General features: G+C 45.2%; 1 protein-coding gene across 7 annotated transcripts in view; it reads left to right on the top strand.

Moving 5' to 3' along the window:
* FRMD5 (FERM domain containing 5) overlaps positions 1–16,036 on the top strand; it is a 328,234-nt gene that overhangs the window by 283,740 nt on the left and 28,458 nt on the right. For all 7 annotated transcript variants that reach the window (XM_060618711.2, XM_060618706.3, XM_060618708.3 and 4 more), the window contains 4 exons: positions 4,232–4,274; positions 4,503–4,581; positions 12,659–12,756; positions 15,528–15,651. In XM_060618711.2, the coding sequence (XP_060474694.1) occupies positions 4,232–4,274; positions 4,503–4,581; positions 12,659–12,756; positions 15,528–15,651 (344 nt within the window). The remainder of the gene's footprint in view (positions 1–4,231; positions 4,275–4,502; positions 4,582–12,658; positions 12,757–15,527; positions 15,652–16,036) is intronic.

Consider the following 16,036-nt stretch of genomic DNA (forward strand, 5'->3'; position numbering starts at 1 on the left):
AATGCCTTGCAAACGCTGTAGTACTCATTTTGATGCACACAACATATGTGGCTCTATAGACACAGGGCACATTCCAGACAGATAGGAAAGCAAGTCCATTACCCCCAGGCCCCAGCCTCCCTCTCCAGCTTCATCTCCCCTGACCTGTTTCCTCCAACACCATCCTCTCTTTATAGAGCCTTCACCTGTACAGTCCCCCTGCCTGGAACTTTTCTTCTCCCTGGCTTCACGTCTCCATACTCCATGCTTTTCTTCTGGCTAATTCCTCACATGTAATGTCTCAGCTTAGACTCTCACTTCTTCTTCACTTCCTCACTTCTTCCCCACTTCTTCCAGGGATTCTTCCCTAATCAACACTCCGAACGAGGGGCCGTTCCTGTGTGCCCCCATGTGCCCTGTACTACCCCTATTGTAGCATTTACACCATGCTGTGGCTGCCTGTTTGAAAACCTGTGTTCCCTGCAAAAATGTAAATCCCATGAGTGTGTGGACTTGCTCTCATCATCACTATATCCCGTAGAACTAGCAGAGGGCCTAGAATGTAGTGGATATTCAGTAAATATTTGCCGAAGGAATGATGAGTGTGTGGGTTAATGGTTTATAATGCCAAAATTTTCCCCTCCACTCGCCCAGATGTTCCACTAGCAGAAACTTGCAGCTCCTCTAACTTCTCTTCATCAGCCCTTTATTTCTGTGGGCATATAGTCTCCGGGACCCCCTCGAAGTGGGAAAGTATGCAGAAGCATCACCCTTTGCTATACCCCTGCCCACCCCCTACTCTGGTCTGCCATCCTCCAAAGACATTATCAACACGAATCCCAGAGGGCCGCCCCCCTTTTCATGAGTCCACTGATTTTCTTCACAGTTCCAAACATGGGCTCCATCTCTGTTGTCACGGGGGCCTTGGAACCCCAGAAGACACAGCCCCGCAACAGTACCCAGGACCTCAGATAACGAATGAATGCATCCGCCCCTCCTCATGCCAGAGTCAAGTGCTGTTTTGTTCTTTGATGCTCTGAGCCACTGTGTCTCCAGGTCACATTTAGAATTTTATACTGGACACATTAGCTTAAGGAAAGAATCCAAAGGACTGTATTCCTTTCCTTCAACAAGTCCTGACCTCTTCACTGACATATTTTGGTCCTCCTGGCTCTGCAGAATTTTGAGCAGTGTCAAGGTCAGCCCCTCTCCATATAAAGGCTCTACTGTCTTGACCTAAATACTGTCCTTAGCTCTGGGCCATAGTATAAGACCCCAAAAGTGCCATGACACCAGGATGCTACATGTCCTCACATGCTGTACGTGTCCATTCACTATATAATAATGGGCTGTTTTTACAAGGGGTTTTCTTGTTGTTGTTTTGTTTTTGTTCTTGTTTTTGTTTTTTTGGTCTGAGCTGTTTCTCCTTAAGAAGGAAACCCGGTTACCCCAAGTTCTCTTTGTCTCCCAAAGAGAGCAGCTTATGAAGAAAAAAGGACAAAGTGTACCATGCTCATTATTTTCTAGTTAGGTCAGAATGTACTTGAGACATATAAGAGAGTATATGGAGGTAATAAAGATCAAAAGCAGGAGGAGACAGAAATATGAAGAAATGGGGGAGAGGAGAAATTAACATGTATGGAGTGGCAACTGTGTGCAGCGCTCTGCACTAGGTCTTTCAGCCGATGTTACTGGGCACCGAGTTGTATCAGGCACTGAGCTAAGAGCTTCACATATGTTCTTTAATCCTTAACACAGATGAGATGAGTATCCACAACTCAGATATCCATTCTCTGAATGAGTAAATAAAATCTCAGGTTAAGTAACTTGCCCAAAGCAGATGGCAGTGCCAGTCTCCATCTCAGAGCTGTCTGATGCCAGAGTCTGTGTGGTTTCTAAGGCTCCATGCTGAATTCATCATACCTGATAGTTTCTGAAGTTGTGTGATGGCTCAGGGGTTAAGGCTTGAGAGAGTGCTTGAGAGTTGTGGGAAAATTATCATTCTAGATCTACTGACTCATGGTAGAGACAGAGCAGGTAAGCTCCCCGCTCTCTTAGGGTGTGAGATCCTAAAATAAACCTCCTACCCTGGGGTAGCAGAACCAAAGCTCACATTGACCCCATCAGTGCTTGCTCTGCACGGGTCCCCATGGGGGTCTGGGGATTCTCCTGGTCCCCCTGGAGGAGATGCCCTCACTTCCCCTTTCCCCTATTCCTGGCTCAGGCCCAGGGCCCCAGCCTGCTTTCAGCCTCTCCTTTCAAGGTGGAGGCACCCTTTCAAGCCTCCAGAGCCTGAAGATTGTGCCACACTGTCCCAATGACCCAAATACAGACGGAAACTCCCCTCTGAACTTTCTTTTCTCTTCTCCTGACCCTTGCTCCCAGCCTCATGTTATCTATCAGTTTGCCAGTAATTCTGGGACCCAGATTTAGCCAGACTGCTACAAAAGGTAACTGTAACCGTCACCATATTTTTGGAATCCTGGTTTTTCTGATTTCTCTTTCAGACTGTCAAAAGCTCTTGGACAAGCTGTGAGGGCTTTCCCCTGCCTTCCCACCCCTCTCCTGTCTCCTCCAGCCTCTCCTTTCTGGAGCCCTCACTGCAGTGCAGACCAAAGTCCTCCTCAGCTCTTGCCAAGAGGAATAGACTTTTTGTTATTCAGCTCCACCTGCCTTCTGCTGAGAGTGCATCTCATAGCCTTTCCTTGTAGTTTCTGTCTTCCTTTGTTTCTTTATTTTAATCTATCAGTCAGGTGCCTGGGGGCATTCTGTTTACTGAGCCCCAGACACTTGCTGTGTTCTTCTTGCCGTACACAGTTCTGATGTGCTCCGGTCAGACGGGCCTCCTCTGCCTTCATAGGCTCAGCCTGGAACCCCAGTTGTTTCCATGCAATTTCATCTCTTGCCTTTGCTTCCCTGGGAAGCCGAGCCGCGGTGGGCCTTGTAATGTGAGAAGGACCTCTTAACCACATTGAGTGGCTATAATGAGTTGCCAGCCTCGTGGGAACTCAGATCAGAGGAAGCAAGAGAGCAGAATGTCAGCCCAGATTATCCATGTGGAGCTGACGGAAGAACGGGCTCTTAGTGGGTCCATTAACTGCATGACCCACAGCCCAGCCCAGAAGGTGAGAGCTGGGAATCGCGGGAGGCCAGGATGCTGTCTGCATGGCCCTGGCTGCTTTCCTGCCAGAGGGAGGACTCTGCCAAGATGTTACACTAAATGGAAGTAGCCAGAAGAGAGGAAGATGTGGACGGGCTTCCATCGTCTGTTTGACGGCTATCCATTGAACACTATCCTAGGCATCGGTGGATGACATAGTTTTCTGCCTTCCCAGAGCTTAAGGCTAGTGGTTTTAGTCTACTTCCAGATAATCAAATCCCACTTAACAGCAGTCATAGCTCTCTGCAAACTGTCAAAGTTTCCTGATTAGCATAAAAGCAACAAGCATCCATAATGCATTGTGTGAAGCATCTATGTAGAACTGGGAAATAGATACAGAATGGTCTCACTGCTTCCTTCCTGCAAATGTAAGTTCCATGGGAAAAAATGTATTTCTACTATATCCTTCCTCTATGAAAATCCAAGGGAAATACAGTACTATCCTACACATTGGTTGTGGTTAGTTATCTTATGAGACTGAGACTTTAAACATCCCTGGATGCCAAGGAATCCTGAGTATGTATGCTGTAACACAAGGGCTGGCAAGATGTTGCTCAAACAAAGATGGAGTATACACCAGCCATCCCTGCTTTCTCACCATGTATGAAATTCCACCTGTTAATACTTTCTAGAGCCATGACCAGTAGCCTCTGTCCCTACTGCCCACCCACCTCTGCCAAAAAATAGCTGGCACACAACATAAACACACACAACCCACTGAAGTCAGCATTTCCCTGTCCAACCCAGGTGGGGTTTTGTCCCCATTACACATACGTGCATTCACTTGTGCCTACTGCTGTGCCAGAAATATGGCTCAGAGCTTTGGCACCCTGCTTTGGAAGGCAGCATTGCTGGGGAGGCCCAGAAATGGCATCTGAAGCTGGAACTCTTCCCCGTTCACAGCTGCTTCCATGGGGAACTTACTTCAGAAAACGCTATCACTCTCTACTCTCCAAGCCTACATGTCACAAGCTTTTGTGCTGCTTTCACCCTGGGCTACAATCCGTCCAGTCACTGAAATTGGGTAAAACAAGTTATAGTTGACACTGCTTCTCTCATTAGTGTTTTCTTCTTCTGTGTTCTCTGTTTTAGCATTGGTTGGAGTTCACAAAGTCTGTGGTGAAGCAATTGAGATGTAAGTATTCATGAGAAGATGGGAAGCCTCACCCCTGGGGAGGGTGGGACAAAACCTCCCACTGATAGTAAGTCTTGGTGACTATCCACTGTTCTGACTGTGAGCTGGCCCTAAACATGTGAGGATCCTCTTAGGATGGTTCAAGAGGCTGTGCGTCCCCGTGGGGAGGGAAGTCCAGTCGTCCTCTGGGGAGGGTGTTTCCTAATGGGCACATCTTTGTCTCTGCAGCGCAGCCTCCATTCACCATGTGTTTCCGCGTGAAGTTTTACCCTGCAGATCCTGCTGCGCTGAAAGAAGAAATAACCAGGTAAGGCTGAACTTCCCTCAGCCACTCAGATCTGTTGGGGAGGATAGGAAAGAGGCACTGGAACCTCTTAGATCCTCTATTTTGGAAGCTTCTATCTCTTATGAACAAGGAATCTTCCTAAATATAACCTTACCTCTTCTGTATTTCATTTCCACGTGCTTTCTTTACTCACCCCCCTCAGTAGAACTGGAATGGAGTGAGCTTCTTTTCTTCAAGAAGTGTGAATACTTCATTTTATTTATTTATTTATTTATTTTTTTTTTTTTTTAATATATGAAATTTACTGTCAAATTGGTTTCCATACAACACCCAGTGCTCATCCCAAAAGGTGCCCTCCTCAATACCCATCACCCACCCTGCCCTCCCTCCCACCCTGCCCTCCCTCCCACCCCCCATCAACCCTCAGTTTGTTCTCAGTTTTTAACAGTCTCTTATGCTTTGGCTCTCTCCCACTCTAACCTCTTTTTTTTTTTTTTTTCCTTCCCCTCCCCCATGGGTTTCTGTTACGTTTCTCAGGATCCACATAAGAGTGAAACCATATGGTATCTGTCTTTCTCTGTATGGCTTATTTCACTTAGCATCACACTCTCCAGTTCCATCCATGTTGCTACAAAAGGCCATATTTCATTTTTTCTCATTGCCACGTAGTATTCATTTTAAACTAGTCATCTACAGGGGCGCCTGGGTGGCTTAATCAGTTAAGTATCTGACTCTTGGTATCAGCTCACGTCATGATCTCACAGTTCATGGGATCGAGCCTCGCATCAGGCTCTGCACTGACAGCACAGAGACTGCTTAGGATTCTCTCTCTCCCTCTTTCTCTCTGCCCTTCCTCTGCTTGCTTGCTCTCTCTCTCTCTCTCTCAAAATAAATAAAAATAAACTTAAAAAAAAAAGAAACTAGTCATCAACAAAGGGATCTGGAGTAACTATTTAATCAAAAGCATTTTTTTTTTTCTTTTACCAAGGATGTGGCCCCCATGGATGTTTTTCGAGAGGGCAGGTTGCTTTCTTAGGGGATTGAAATAGACTCCAGTGGCCTAATGTACTTGAGAAATGCCGAAGTAGGACACTGAAAAATAAGCTGGGAAATACTGAAGACTTTAAATCCAAGTGGATAAACCCCAGTGTGCTAATGGATCAGGTCCGTGATAAACTCTTCATTGTGGGGATCATGCTCTGTGGCAGGCAGACAGCTGCATGGAATGAATCCTATCTCATCCAGCACCACTCGAGGATGAGAAGGAACTTTTGTGCCCACATTATCCTACAAGAGGGTCAATGAATAGGAGCTTCAAATCTTCACCAGGGTTTTGTGTATATGAGTCACATTCTCTCTGAAAGTCTTACATCCAAGATCCAGGAATGCTCTGTAACGAGGATCCTTAACTTTTATATGAGAAATATCTAATTTTGACATTAGCAAAATGTTGATGTTACCTTGTAGAGATTGGGGCCTGAGGTCAAGAGGTGATGCCAGGGAATCCTAGAACTGAGGAGACAGCTCTGCCAACTCTCCCCGCAATTCCCCAAACCTTGGACACCACAGAAATTTGGATGAGGCTGATGCCAGTTATATAGACTCTGTCCTATAAGGCCTTGCGATCTACTTCCAGATCCTGAACTGCTTGGGGGAATTCCGAAGAAAGGAAAGAGGAGGGAAGAAGGGAGGAAGAAAGAATATGGACCTATGTTCACTTCCTGTTCCGAAGAGTGTGTCCCTAGTTTTATATCAGATAAAAGGAGCTGAAGTTTCTCTGAGAAGGAAAACGAGGAAAGGGGGAGAGAAGAGGGCAAGAAACAGGACTAAGTAATACAAAGGAAGCACAGAAGTAGGACAGGGAGGAAAAGTGGCTTCTTCACATGGGTCCCAGTGGAGGGTGGGGGGAGTCTTGCAGTGGAGTTGGAAGCATGAGGAATGTTGTTTGCTTTGGATGTTTGGGACAGTGCGTACGCACCAACTTTGAAGCACTGGGGCCAGTGAAATGTGTAGTTAGAACCAAACCTCATGCTCCTTACTGGGCACAGAAACTGCAGGTTTGGGGCACCTGGGTGTCTCGGTCAGTTAAGTGTCTGACCTTTGATTTTGGCTCAGGTCATGATCTCATGGTTTGTGAGACCAAGCCCCACATTGGGCTCTGTGCTGAGCATGGAACCTGCTTGAGATACTCTCTCTTTCCCTCTGCCCCTCTCCCCCACTTACACTCTCTCTCTAAAATAAATTTGAAAGAAAAGAAGAGGAAAGAAGGGAGGGAGGAGGGAGAGATGGAAGGAAGGAAAGGAAGGAAGGAAAGGAAGGAAGGAAGGAAGGAAGGAAGGAAGGAAGGAAGGAAAGGAAAGGAAAGGAAAGAAGGAAGGAAGGAAAGGAAGGAAGGAAGGAAGAAAGGGAAAAAAAAGGAAGGAGGGAAGGAACGAACGAACTGCAAGTTCTGATTGTCCACGTGGAACTGGACGTGGCTCTACTTTGCTTCTGAAAACCAAGCTCATCCACATGACAGGAGAAATCTTGTAGAGAGAGAGTGTATTTTAGAGGAGAGTAAGGGTAGAACCCCTATGAATGACAACTTAAACAGAGAGGACTTTTGGCAAAGCACTAGCCTGCCCTGCTCAGGACCCCCAGAGGATTTACCTCACTCTGAGCCTGTCCCAGCCCCTCCCCACTCCCCCTGCTCCCTGCTTTCCTGCCAAAAGAGGTGATGGTGCCAGGGCCGACCCAGAAGTCCACACTCCAGTCCATGTGTCTGGACAAATTTAACACACCTTTCTTGAGAACCCAGCACCTTGCCTCCTAACACCACACATCAGGATCGTCTGGTTTCCACCTCACTAGACCAACAGTGGGGATGACAGGGATTATTCTAACAACTCAGTGAGCTGCCAGTAAGAACACAGCAGACACATGGCTTTCTGATTTGATTAAAGGGCAAAAACACATGGTTATCTTGGCCCTTAGGAGGAGCTCTTTACACAATTTTCTAAGTCAAATGTTATTACATAATACTAATGTACAGACTCTCCTGCCCAAGAAGAAGCATAGACCTGGAAGCTCAGATCCTATTTCTGTCACTTCTTGGCTCTGTGGCCTTGGACATAAGATATTTAATCTGTCTGACCTTCAGACCCCTTATTTATAAAATGAGAAGAGTAACATCTACCACCTAGAATTGTTGGGAGAACTGACCACTACACTGGGATCTTGCACTTAGTAATACACCACCACCACCACCACCCCCACCCCCGCCAGCAAGGCTTGCACTGAGCAGAGACTGCCAGATTGATTACGTGGTCCGTGCACCCCAAGGGCTCTGCATGGGACACGAGTACAATTAGTTCTGGCTTTTCTCCTTTGCTGAGGTGAAAAAGGTATTTTTCTGATAATCCCTACTCCTCCTCTGTCCTTTTCCCCTACCAGCTAGAATCCTAACACTTAAGGAGCTAACTTTTGAGGATTCAGAGAGAAAGCCATCCCTGGTAATCAGTCATCCAAGTCCTCATGGTACAGCATGGGGACCAAGTCCAGGCCTCTCTCCAAGTCAGCCAACTTCAAAGGCACAGACAAAGGCACTGAAGCTCCCCTGCTTCTGCATACATCTGTGCTGAGCATCCTTGACTGTTTTCCCCTTGCTCTCCACCTCACCAACCTTCCTTCCCTAGAATACATCTTCCAAGCATTGTTGGGGGTGTGAACCTCAGAATGCCTGGGCCTGATTTAGAGTCTTTGTGCCTCCCCTTCCCCAAGGCATTCTGTGGAGGCCTTGGAATTAGCCGCATCTTTCTCCTCATTCATGTCTCTGCTGATCTTGAGAAAGTGGGTACCTGCCCCAGCCTCACTAATTACCCATAATTCATTCCTGGCTTAAAGTCCTCCATGCCACCTTTCTGCCAAGCCAATTTAGCTGTCAGTGTTTTTTCCTAGCGATATTGGTCCTAAATTTCAATGCCATCTCAGCTATTCCCATAAAGGCAGACTGAGAGGAGGGGATGAAATAGGGAGTAAAGAACTGTGCTTCAATTTATCTCTTGGACTCTTCCCAGATGATAAATTTAGTTGCCAAATCCTGATTAATCTCTTTTGTCATTTTGTAAAGTAATAAATAGATTTTCTTGTCTGAGCTAGAGACAAGGCAGAGAAAATGGGGATTAGGCACCAGATTTAGCGTTTAACAGGGACCGCAGGTGTATGAACTCTGGAAAGATCAAATAATAGAAAGAAACTGAGTGCAAATGGGGCCCCACCTTCTAAGGAAACAAAGCTGCCTGACATGTGTTTGAGCAGGTGCTCAAAAAAAAAAAAAAATGTTAATGGAATGAATGAATCTCTTCATGAATGGAGTTTATAGGTCATTTATTCCTTCAATGAATATCACTTGAGCCTAGCTTAGGCTAAGATGGACTGGCAAGCTTTTTCTATAAATAGTAAGTATTTTAGACATTGTGTACCATATGGTCTCTGTCATAACTGCTCGGTTCTGTCTTTGCAGTGTGAACGCAGCCAGAGACGATACCTAAATGAATGAGTATGGCTGCATTCCAATAAAAATTTTTTTTTGTTTTTTAAAGTTTATTTATTTTTTGAGGGGGGGAGGGACAGAGAGAAGGGGACAGAGGATCTGAAGCAGGCTCCATGATGACAGTAGAGAGCCCTGTGTGGGACTCGAACTCATGACCTGAACTAAAGTCAGATGCTTAACTGACTGAGTCATCCAGGTGCCCCTAAAATTTTGCCTTATTTCATTGGAAACTCTGGTGGCAGGCCATAGTTTGCTGACCCCAGACCAAGGAATCAAAAAGAACTGGGTATAAATTCTAGGTTGTTCTTTAAGTAGCTGTGTGACCAAGCAAGCAACAGTCTCTGCAGTCAGTCAGTTTCTTCATCTATGAAGCACAATAAAAACAGTAGTCACCTCAGAGTCACTGTGAGGACTGCATGAGACAGTACGTGTTCAACAGTACAGTGTGGTGGTGCCTGGATGGCTCAGTTGGTAGAATGTATGACTCCTGATCTCAGAGTTGTAAGTTTGAGGCCCATGTTGGACGTGGAGCCTAGTTAGGACAACAAAATAAAATGAAACAAAAAAACACAGTACAATGTGTGGCTCACAACATGCACTCAGTAAATCATTATTGTTTTGTTAGTGTTTTGTATCTGTCTCTCCCCACTAGAATGTAAACTCCATTAAGAGTAGGGACTCAGTTTTGTTCCCTTCTGTATTCCCAGAACCCATGACAGTGCCTGGCACAGTAAGTGCTCAGAACTGGATGGAGGGATGGAGGGATGGATGGTGGCTGAGAGGGAGGGCAATTAGGTGAGCTAAGTAAAGGATGTACAAGCTCTCTAGAAGAATATTAAAAGTGAATTAAAAAATCATCTCTGACTCCAAGGAGTTTGCAGGCTAGTATGGGGGAAGAAAACATTCTAAACATGATTAAAGAAAAGGGGTGGTAGAAAATAGAGGAGGCCAGGGAAAGAGTCTGATAAAGGAAAGTTGAGTCCAAAGAAAAAAAAATCTTGGGAGGGAGAAACTCTTCAGGAGACACCACTGCTTTCCTGAAGTCAGAACTTTTAATTCTGGAAATATCTGTGGATTCGTCTCTACACTTTGATATCAGAAAGCACAGTGCCACAGCCAATACCTTGGAGAGATGTACATGTCACAGAAAGATAATTTTCCTTGGCTGTCTTTTAGGTTTTCACTTGCTCTGCCATCAGATGGTCCCAATTCACACCTCCCTCAATTTAGGACAATGTTGGCATTAAAACAAAAATGGAGGTGAGGCCAGGAAGAGATAAGTAAAGTTTACCCAAAAACGTGTCCTAAGGAACAGGCTTGTCTTAAATCTGGTCTAAAGCTGATTTCTTGTTTGGTTCCGATGAGAATTTCTCCCTGATGACACAGTTCTCTTGCCTGTATTCAGGACCCCTTTCTTGCTAACTGACAACTAACTGAATTACCACGGGGGTAGGAAAAGCATCAGGCCTTGAGTCAGGAGATCTTCCTTGACTCTGATCACTGTGTCACCTCAGAAAAGTCACTCTATATGTATAGCCTCTGTTTCCTTGCCTATGAGAGAATTAGGCTCTACAGCTCCTATTCTGAGGTTCTAAGATTGGGTAACCAAGCCAGCCTGTTCATCAGGAGCTGGGGCCCTGGCAGGCCGATCTCCTGGCTGGAAACAAAGTGGCCCTAGTGGCGGTATCTCAGGCAACAAGAGAGACTTCCTTAGGCCCATGCATGGCAGGGGAGAATGTGCCAGGTTCTCTTGAGAATAGGTCTAAGAATGCTGTGGGTCACGTGGGATACATTTTCATGTCCAGCAACAGTGAGTCATTGGTTACCTCCTTCAGTGAATAAAACATGAAGCTTGATGAAAGCCACTGTAGCAGAAAAGGGAGGGGGGACCCCTAATACAACTCTGTACCCTGAAGCTGTTGGCCGATTCTTTCTTGGACTTAGTGACTTGCTGCTAACAAACAGAATAAAGCAGAAGTGATAGTGTCTGAGACGAGGTCATGAAGAAGTGAATCCTCCTGTCAGGCCTATAGATGTTGGTCTTGAGTTCATTTCTTCTTGTCATCTAAAGAATGTGCTTTGGTTTTTTTTTAGGATGTTGACTTGCCCCTCCTTCCCCTACCCCCTCCAATTGCTGCACCATTGTCTAACAATGTTCCTGTGGCCTTACCCTTGACCCCCCTGTAGATGTCCTACCTCCAAAAGTCTGAATAAACCCCACCCAGCAGTGGAAAGCCTGTTTCCTTTCCAGCTCACTGGAGGCACCTGCCATGCACCCATTGATAAAGATGCCTGATAAAGATAATGGTTCTCAGGGTGAGGAGGAGCATGTCCCCCCTGGGTGGGAAGGGAGCAAATCAGAAGGCTTCAGCAGGGCTTTTATCAAACCCAGGAGCAAGAAGATACACACAGATTCTGATGTGCTCTCCCCCCACCCCGGGGGATGTTTTCCTCACCACCACATTGAGAATCAGTGCCCAGAGCCTTGTTGTCTGTTTCAGCTATCTCCTTTAGTCCAGTATCCCTGAACTGTAGCACAGAGAGCTGTAGAAGGAGTGATATATGAACTCAGTCCCAGGGAATGATCAGTGAGTGAGGGACAAAAGATTTGCTTCCATGTCCCGCCAAAGGGACAGGGCCATTTAACAGTGACTAAGAGCCAACCTCAGGAGTCTTACCGTCAGTCCTGAATTTGAATCCTGACTCCGCCACTTCCCAGTTGTGTGCCCTTGAGAAGATTACTTAAGCCTCAGTTTCCTTATCTTAAAAAGGGGGGTATGATACAACACTGTATGTTAACTATATTGGAATTAAATTTTTTCTAAAAGGGGGGTTGGATCATAGTACCCATTTCAAAGTATTAAGTGAGAATTAGATGAGCTATGCATGCAAAGTACATAACACCTGGCCTGGCAGATAGGAAGTGCTCAGTACACATCAGCTACTATCAGCTGTTGCTCTTGATGTCCTGCTTCTACTGAGGTGAGAGTTTTCTCTGTTTGAAGAAATGCTAGCCACAGGTTTCTATGCTTCCTTCACTGCTGTTGAGCTCAGCCAATAATTGAAGGCCGTTCCACATATGGACAGATTGGTTTGGCAAGCTGAGGCAGAACTCTTCCTTGGGCTGGTTCCTTCATGCTCCATTCCACTTAAGAAGAAACATCAGCCAGAGTCCTAGGCAGGGAGAAGCCCAACTGGCCCCTTTCTGCTGACACAGGTTTCTTTTTCAGCATCGAATGGGCCAGGGCTGGCTCCTTCCAAAACCCAACACTGGGAGGGAGGACACAGTGCTTTTGCCAGGAAGCACCGTTTCTGTTTAGAGCTACCGAAGGAAACTAACAAGTTGTTTTGAATTGAATCCCAAATCAGTTCAGGGCAAAGTACTTAAAGTCTTCAGGGAAATGGAAAATATGTTTGTTCTGTGGTGCCATTTTAAGTTTTTGTTTTTAAAATTCATTTAAATTCATTTAAAATTCATTTAAAAATTTCATAGGCCTATATTACATACTTATGTCTTTAAAGAAATCAGAGAAATCCTTTATAGTTCACCCTCTCTTTTCTCTCTAGGTATTTAGTCTTCCTACAGATCAAAAGGGATCTCTACCATGGCCGTCTCCTCTGTAAAACATCAGATGCTGCCTTGTTAGCAGCTTATATCCTTCAAGGTAATGACTTTTGACAGGATGAATGAACTTGCTTTCATGCTAAGTACTGATTATATTATTTCAGTCACCACAGATGACTACTTCTTGGATATAAACAGTATCTAACTTGAAGCAGAGTCTAGGTTGGAGAGCTTCTTTGCCTAGCCTCCTTAGTCCCAGAAAGCTCTGACCACTCAACCCTAAACTGTGCCTAAGGTCTTCCTGCGGGCTTCTTTAGGTCATCATGACTCTGTTTGGGATTTCCTCCACCCTTGGTTGATAGAGTTACTGGGACTCTGGAGAGTCATCTGAATCAATTTTTCTAAGACTTTACATGCAAATCTCAAAGGTGTGAAGTATCTTGGAATTCTGGTTTCTCAGAGACCTTTCCATTCAGAGTGTTCAAAGTTGAAATGTTTACAAGTAACAGATATATTTCCTAACATGCTAATAATGTAGAGTTGAGTCTGTATCCAGCAGATTCCCAGACTGGCTTTTTTTTTTTTTTTTTTTTTTTTTTTTGCAAAACATTGGGAAAGGTATGCACTCTTCATCTATGTGATGCCTTCTCCTTCCATGAAGTACAGGGGCTCCTGAGTGCCACTTCTAAGGCTTCCCTTAGTCCTTAGGCCTGAACTGTCCCCAGATTGTTCAGGACTACACTAAAATCATGAAGTTTCCTTCAAAGAATCTGAACTCTTAATTGGAAATCCGTGAACTCCAGGAAGCTACTTTGTGGAGAGAACCTGGGAAATGCTTGCCAAAAAGAAACTTCAGTTCATCTGTTAAGAGAAATACAATAGCTGTGTTAAGAACGTAAAAGTCAGGGGTACCTGGGTGGCTCAGTGAGTTAAGCGTCCAACTTCGGTGTAGGTCATGATCTCATGGTTCGTGAGTTCAAGCTCTTTGGGGGGGGTGGGGGGGGGGGTTTGCTGGTGCCCAGAGCCTGGAGTCTGCTTTGGATTCTGTGTCTCACTCTCTCTCTGCCCCTCCCCTGTTCGAGCTCTGTCTCTCTCTCAAAGATAAACACACATTGGGGCGCCTGGGTGGCGCAGTCGGTTAAGCGTCCGACTTCAGCTCAGGTCACGATCTCGCGATCCGTGAGTTCGAGCCCCGCGTCAGGCTCTGGGCTGATGGCTCAGAGCCTGGAGCCTGCTTCCAATTCTGTGTCTCCTTCTCTCTTTGCCCCTCCCCCCTTCATGCTCTGTCTCTCTCTGTCTCAAAAATAAATAAACGTCAAAAAAAAAAAATTAAAAAATAAAAAATAAAAATTAAAAAATTTAAAAAAAGATAAACACACATTAAAAAAATTTTTTTGAAAAAGAATGTAAAAGTCAACACATAGCAAGTTTGACTTCTGAGAGTTCTGTTTTTAAAAAAATCACCTAACCGGCAACTCTAGAAGGTGCCTACCTAAGCTACCCAACTAGAGCTAAGCAACTCTAAGCTACCCAAAGAGGCCCCTTTCATTTTTAAAGGAGAAAACCTGGTATTAAGTGAGATTTTAAACTCTATTATTTCCTTCAGTTTTACCCTCACAACATTGAATTTTTCTTTTTCTTTTTTTCCTTTAAAAAAGTAGTTGATGTCCAATATTGATGTTTTCTACTTGGAACTTTCTAAATAAAATCATAATAAATGACTTCATGGCTCAAGGTCACTCTGGACTGTAGGCCCAGGGAAGCTTTTAGTCTCTTGCAGAACGATAGAAATTCCCAAGTAATTTGGAAGACACAATGAGTAGCTTTGTGCACAAGTACAATATTCAGCTGTGAGAGGAGGGCACATTTTCCTCTTAATATTTATTCTCCCCTCAAGATTTCGCACAGGCCCTGGTTGTGATTCTCACTAACGAAAGAGAAAGGACAAATACAAAGCAGCTGGCACTTCTAACATACTTTCTCCTAACATAGGCACGATGTTCCCTGTGGAGCCCTTCCTGTGCAGAGGACTGGGTTCTGATCTGCTTTGTGGAGAGTGTCATGGGCCCACCACACTACCCTATGGAAATCTCACTGATCTGAGATCCTGGCAGCTTTAGGGATGGACTCTTTCTTTGTCTCTCTACATGGGTAGAGGAGAAACAGCGCCCCATGCAGGAAGCTGGGAAATCAGCCTTAGGACATGGTGCTCCAGAACTCAAAGACCAGTTTCAGTCTTCTACTCTTGAGATTCTCTCAGAGGGTCGTGGCACCTGGTCAATGGCACCCTCAATGAATATTTACTCAAATATATTCACTTGATTTGATTTGATTTGATTTGATTTGATTTGATTTGATTTGATTTTGACTGAGAGTGGAGTTCTGAGTTTGGGTCATGGCTCTTCATCAATGTGTCCCTGCTAAAATCCTCAAAACTGACACTTTAGACTTCTGATCTGGCTCAGGCCCAAGAGGCTCTCTCTTCCTGATGCAGCTCGGTTTCTTGTGCTGCCACCAAGAGCTATGATCCCAGGACCTTTTCTCAAGGCTGAATAGATAAAGACCGTGATGCAAGCTTCTGCTTTTCTATTGGATGTTTACTTGTGGTGACCACAGAATACAGGCTTGGCTCTGGTATCTCTGCTTAGACTTGATATCACCCCAGGGTGCACATCTGGGAAAACAAAGGTGGGTTATGCTTCTTCCGAGGAGCACGCCCTCCATCTAACCCACAGCCACACTCAAGATCCACTGTTCTTTGGAAATGTGGTGTGTGCTTTGGCTTTTGCTCTGTGTGTTCATCTCTTGTTGCTTTACCAGTGCTGATTTACCGACCTCCACAACTGTTTTACTCTGCTTTCCTTTTGCAAGCGGAGATTGGGGATTATGACCCAGGGAAACACCCTGAAGGCTACAGCTCCAAGTTCCAGTTTTTCCCGAAACATTCAGAGAAGCTGGAAAGGAAAATTGCTGAGATTCACAAGACAGAACTCAGGTATGTGATACTCAGTTGAGGCTCAGGACACTCTGTCCCCCACAGCCTGAGCATACAAGCCCCATGCTGCATCCTGACTCCGGGATGTACCATTTTCAGCATTGCACTGACAGCACAACCCCAAGCCCTATAGAGTAGGCTGAAGCCCAAGGGCAAGAGGGACATTGTATTGTAAGGAAAACAGAGATTGGCCTCTGAAAAGTATTCACGTTACTAAGATAAATGATGAGACAGAGGAAGAAGCACGGACTGGGGAAAAGGAAAAAAAAAAAAAAACATAAACAGCAGAAGAGAAAAAAGTGAGAGGAGGCATATGAAACATGGGCAAGCCTCTGCCTTCAGTCTGTGACAGTGTGATAGGTGGCTTCTGGGTCAGGGGATGGGA

The sequence above is a fragment of the Panthera onca genome, chromosome B3, assembly GCF_046562875.1.
Source record: "Panthera onca isolate mPanOnc1 chromosome B3, mPanOnc1 haplotype 2, whole genome shotgun sequence".
Lineage (NCBI taxonomy): Eukaryota > Metazoa > Chordata > Mammalia > Carnivora > Felidae > Panthera > Panthera onca.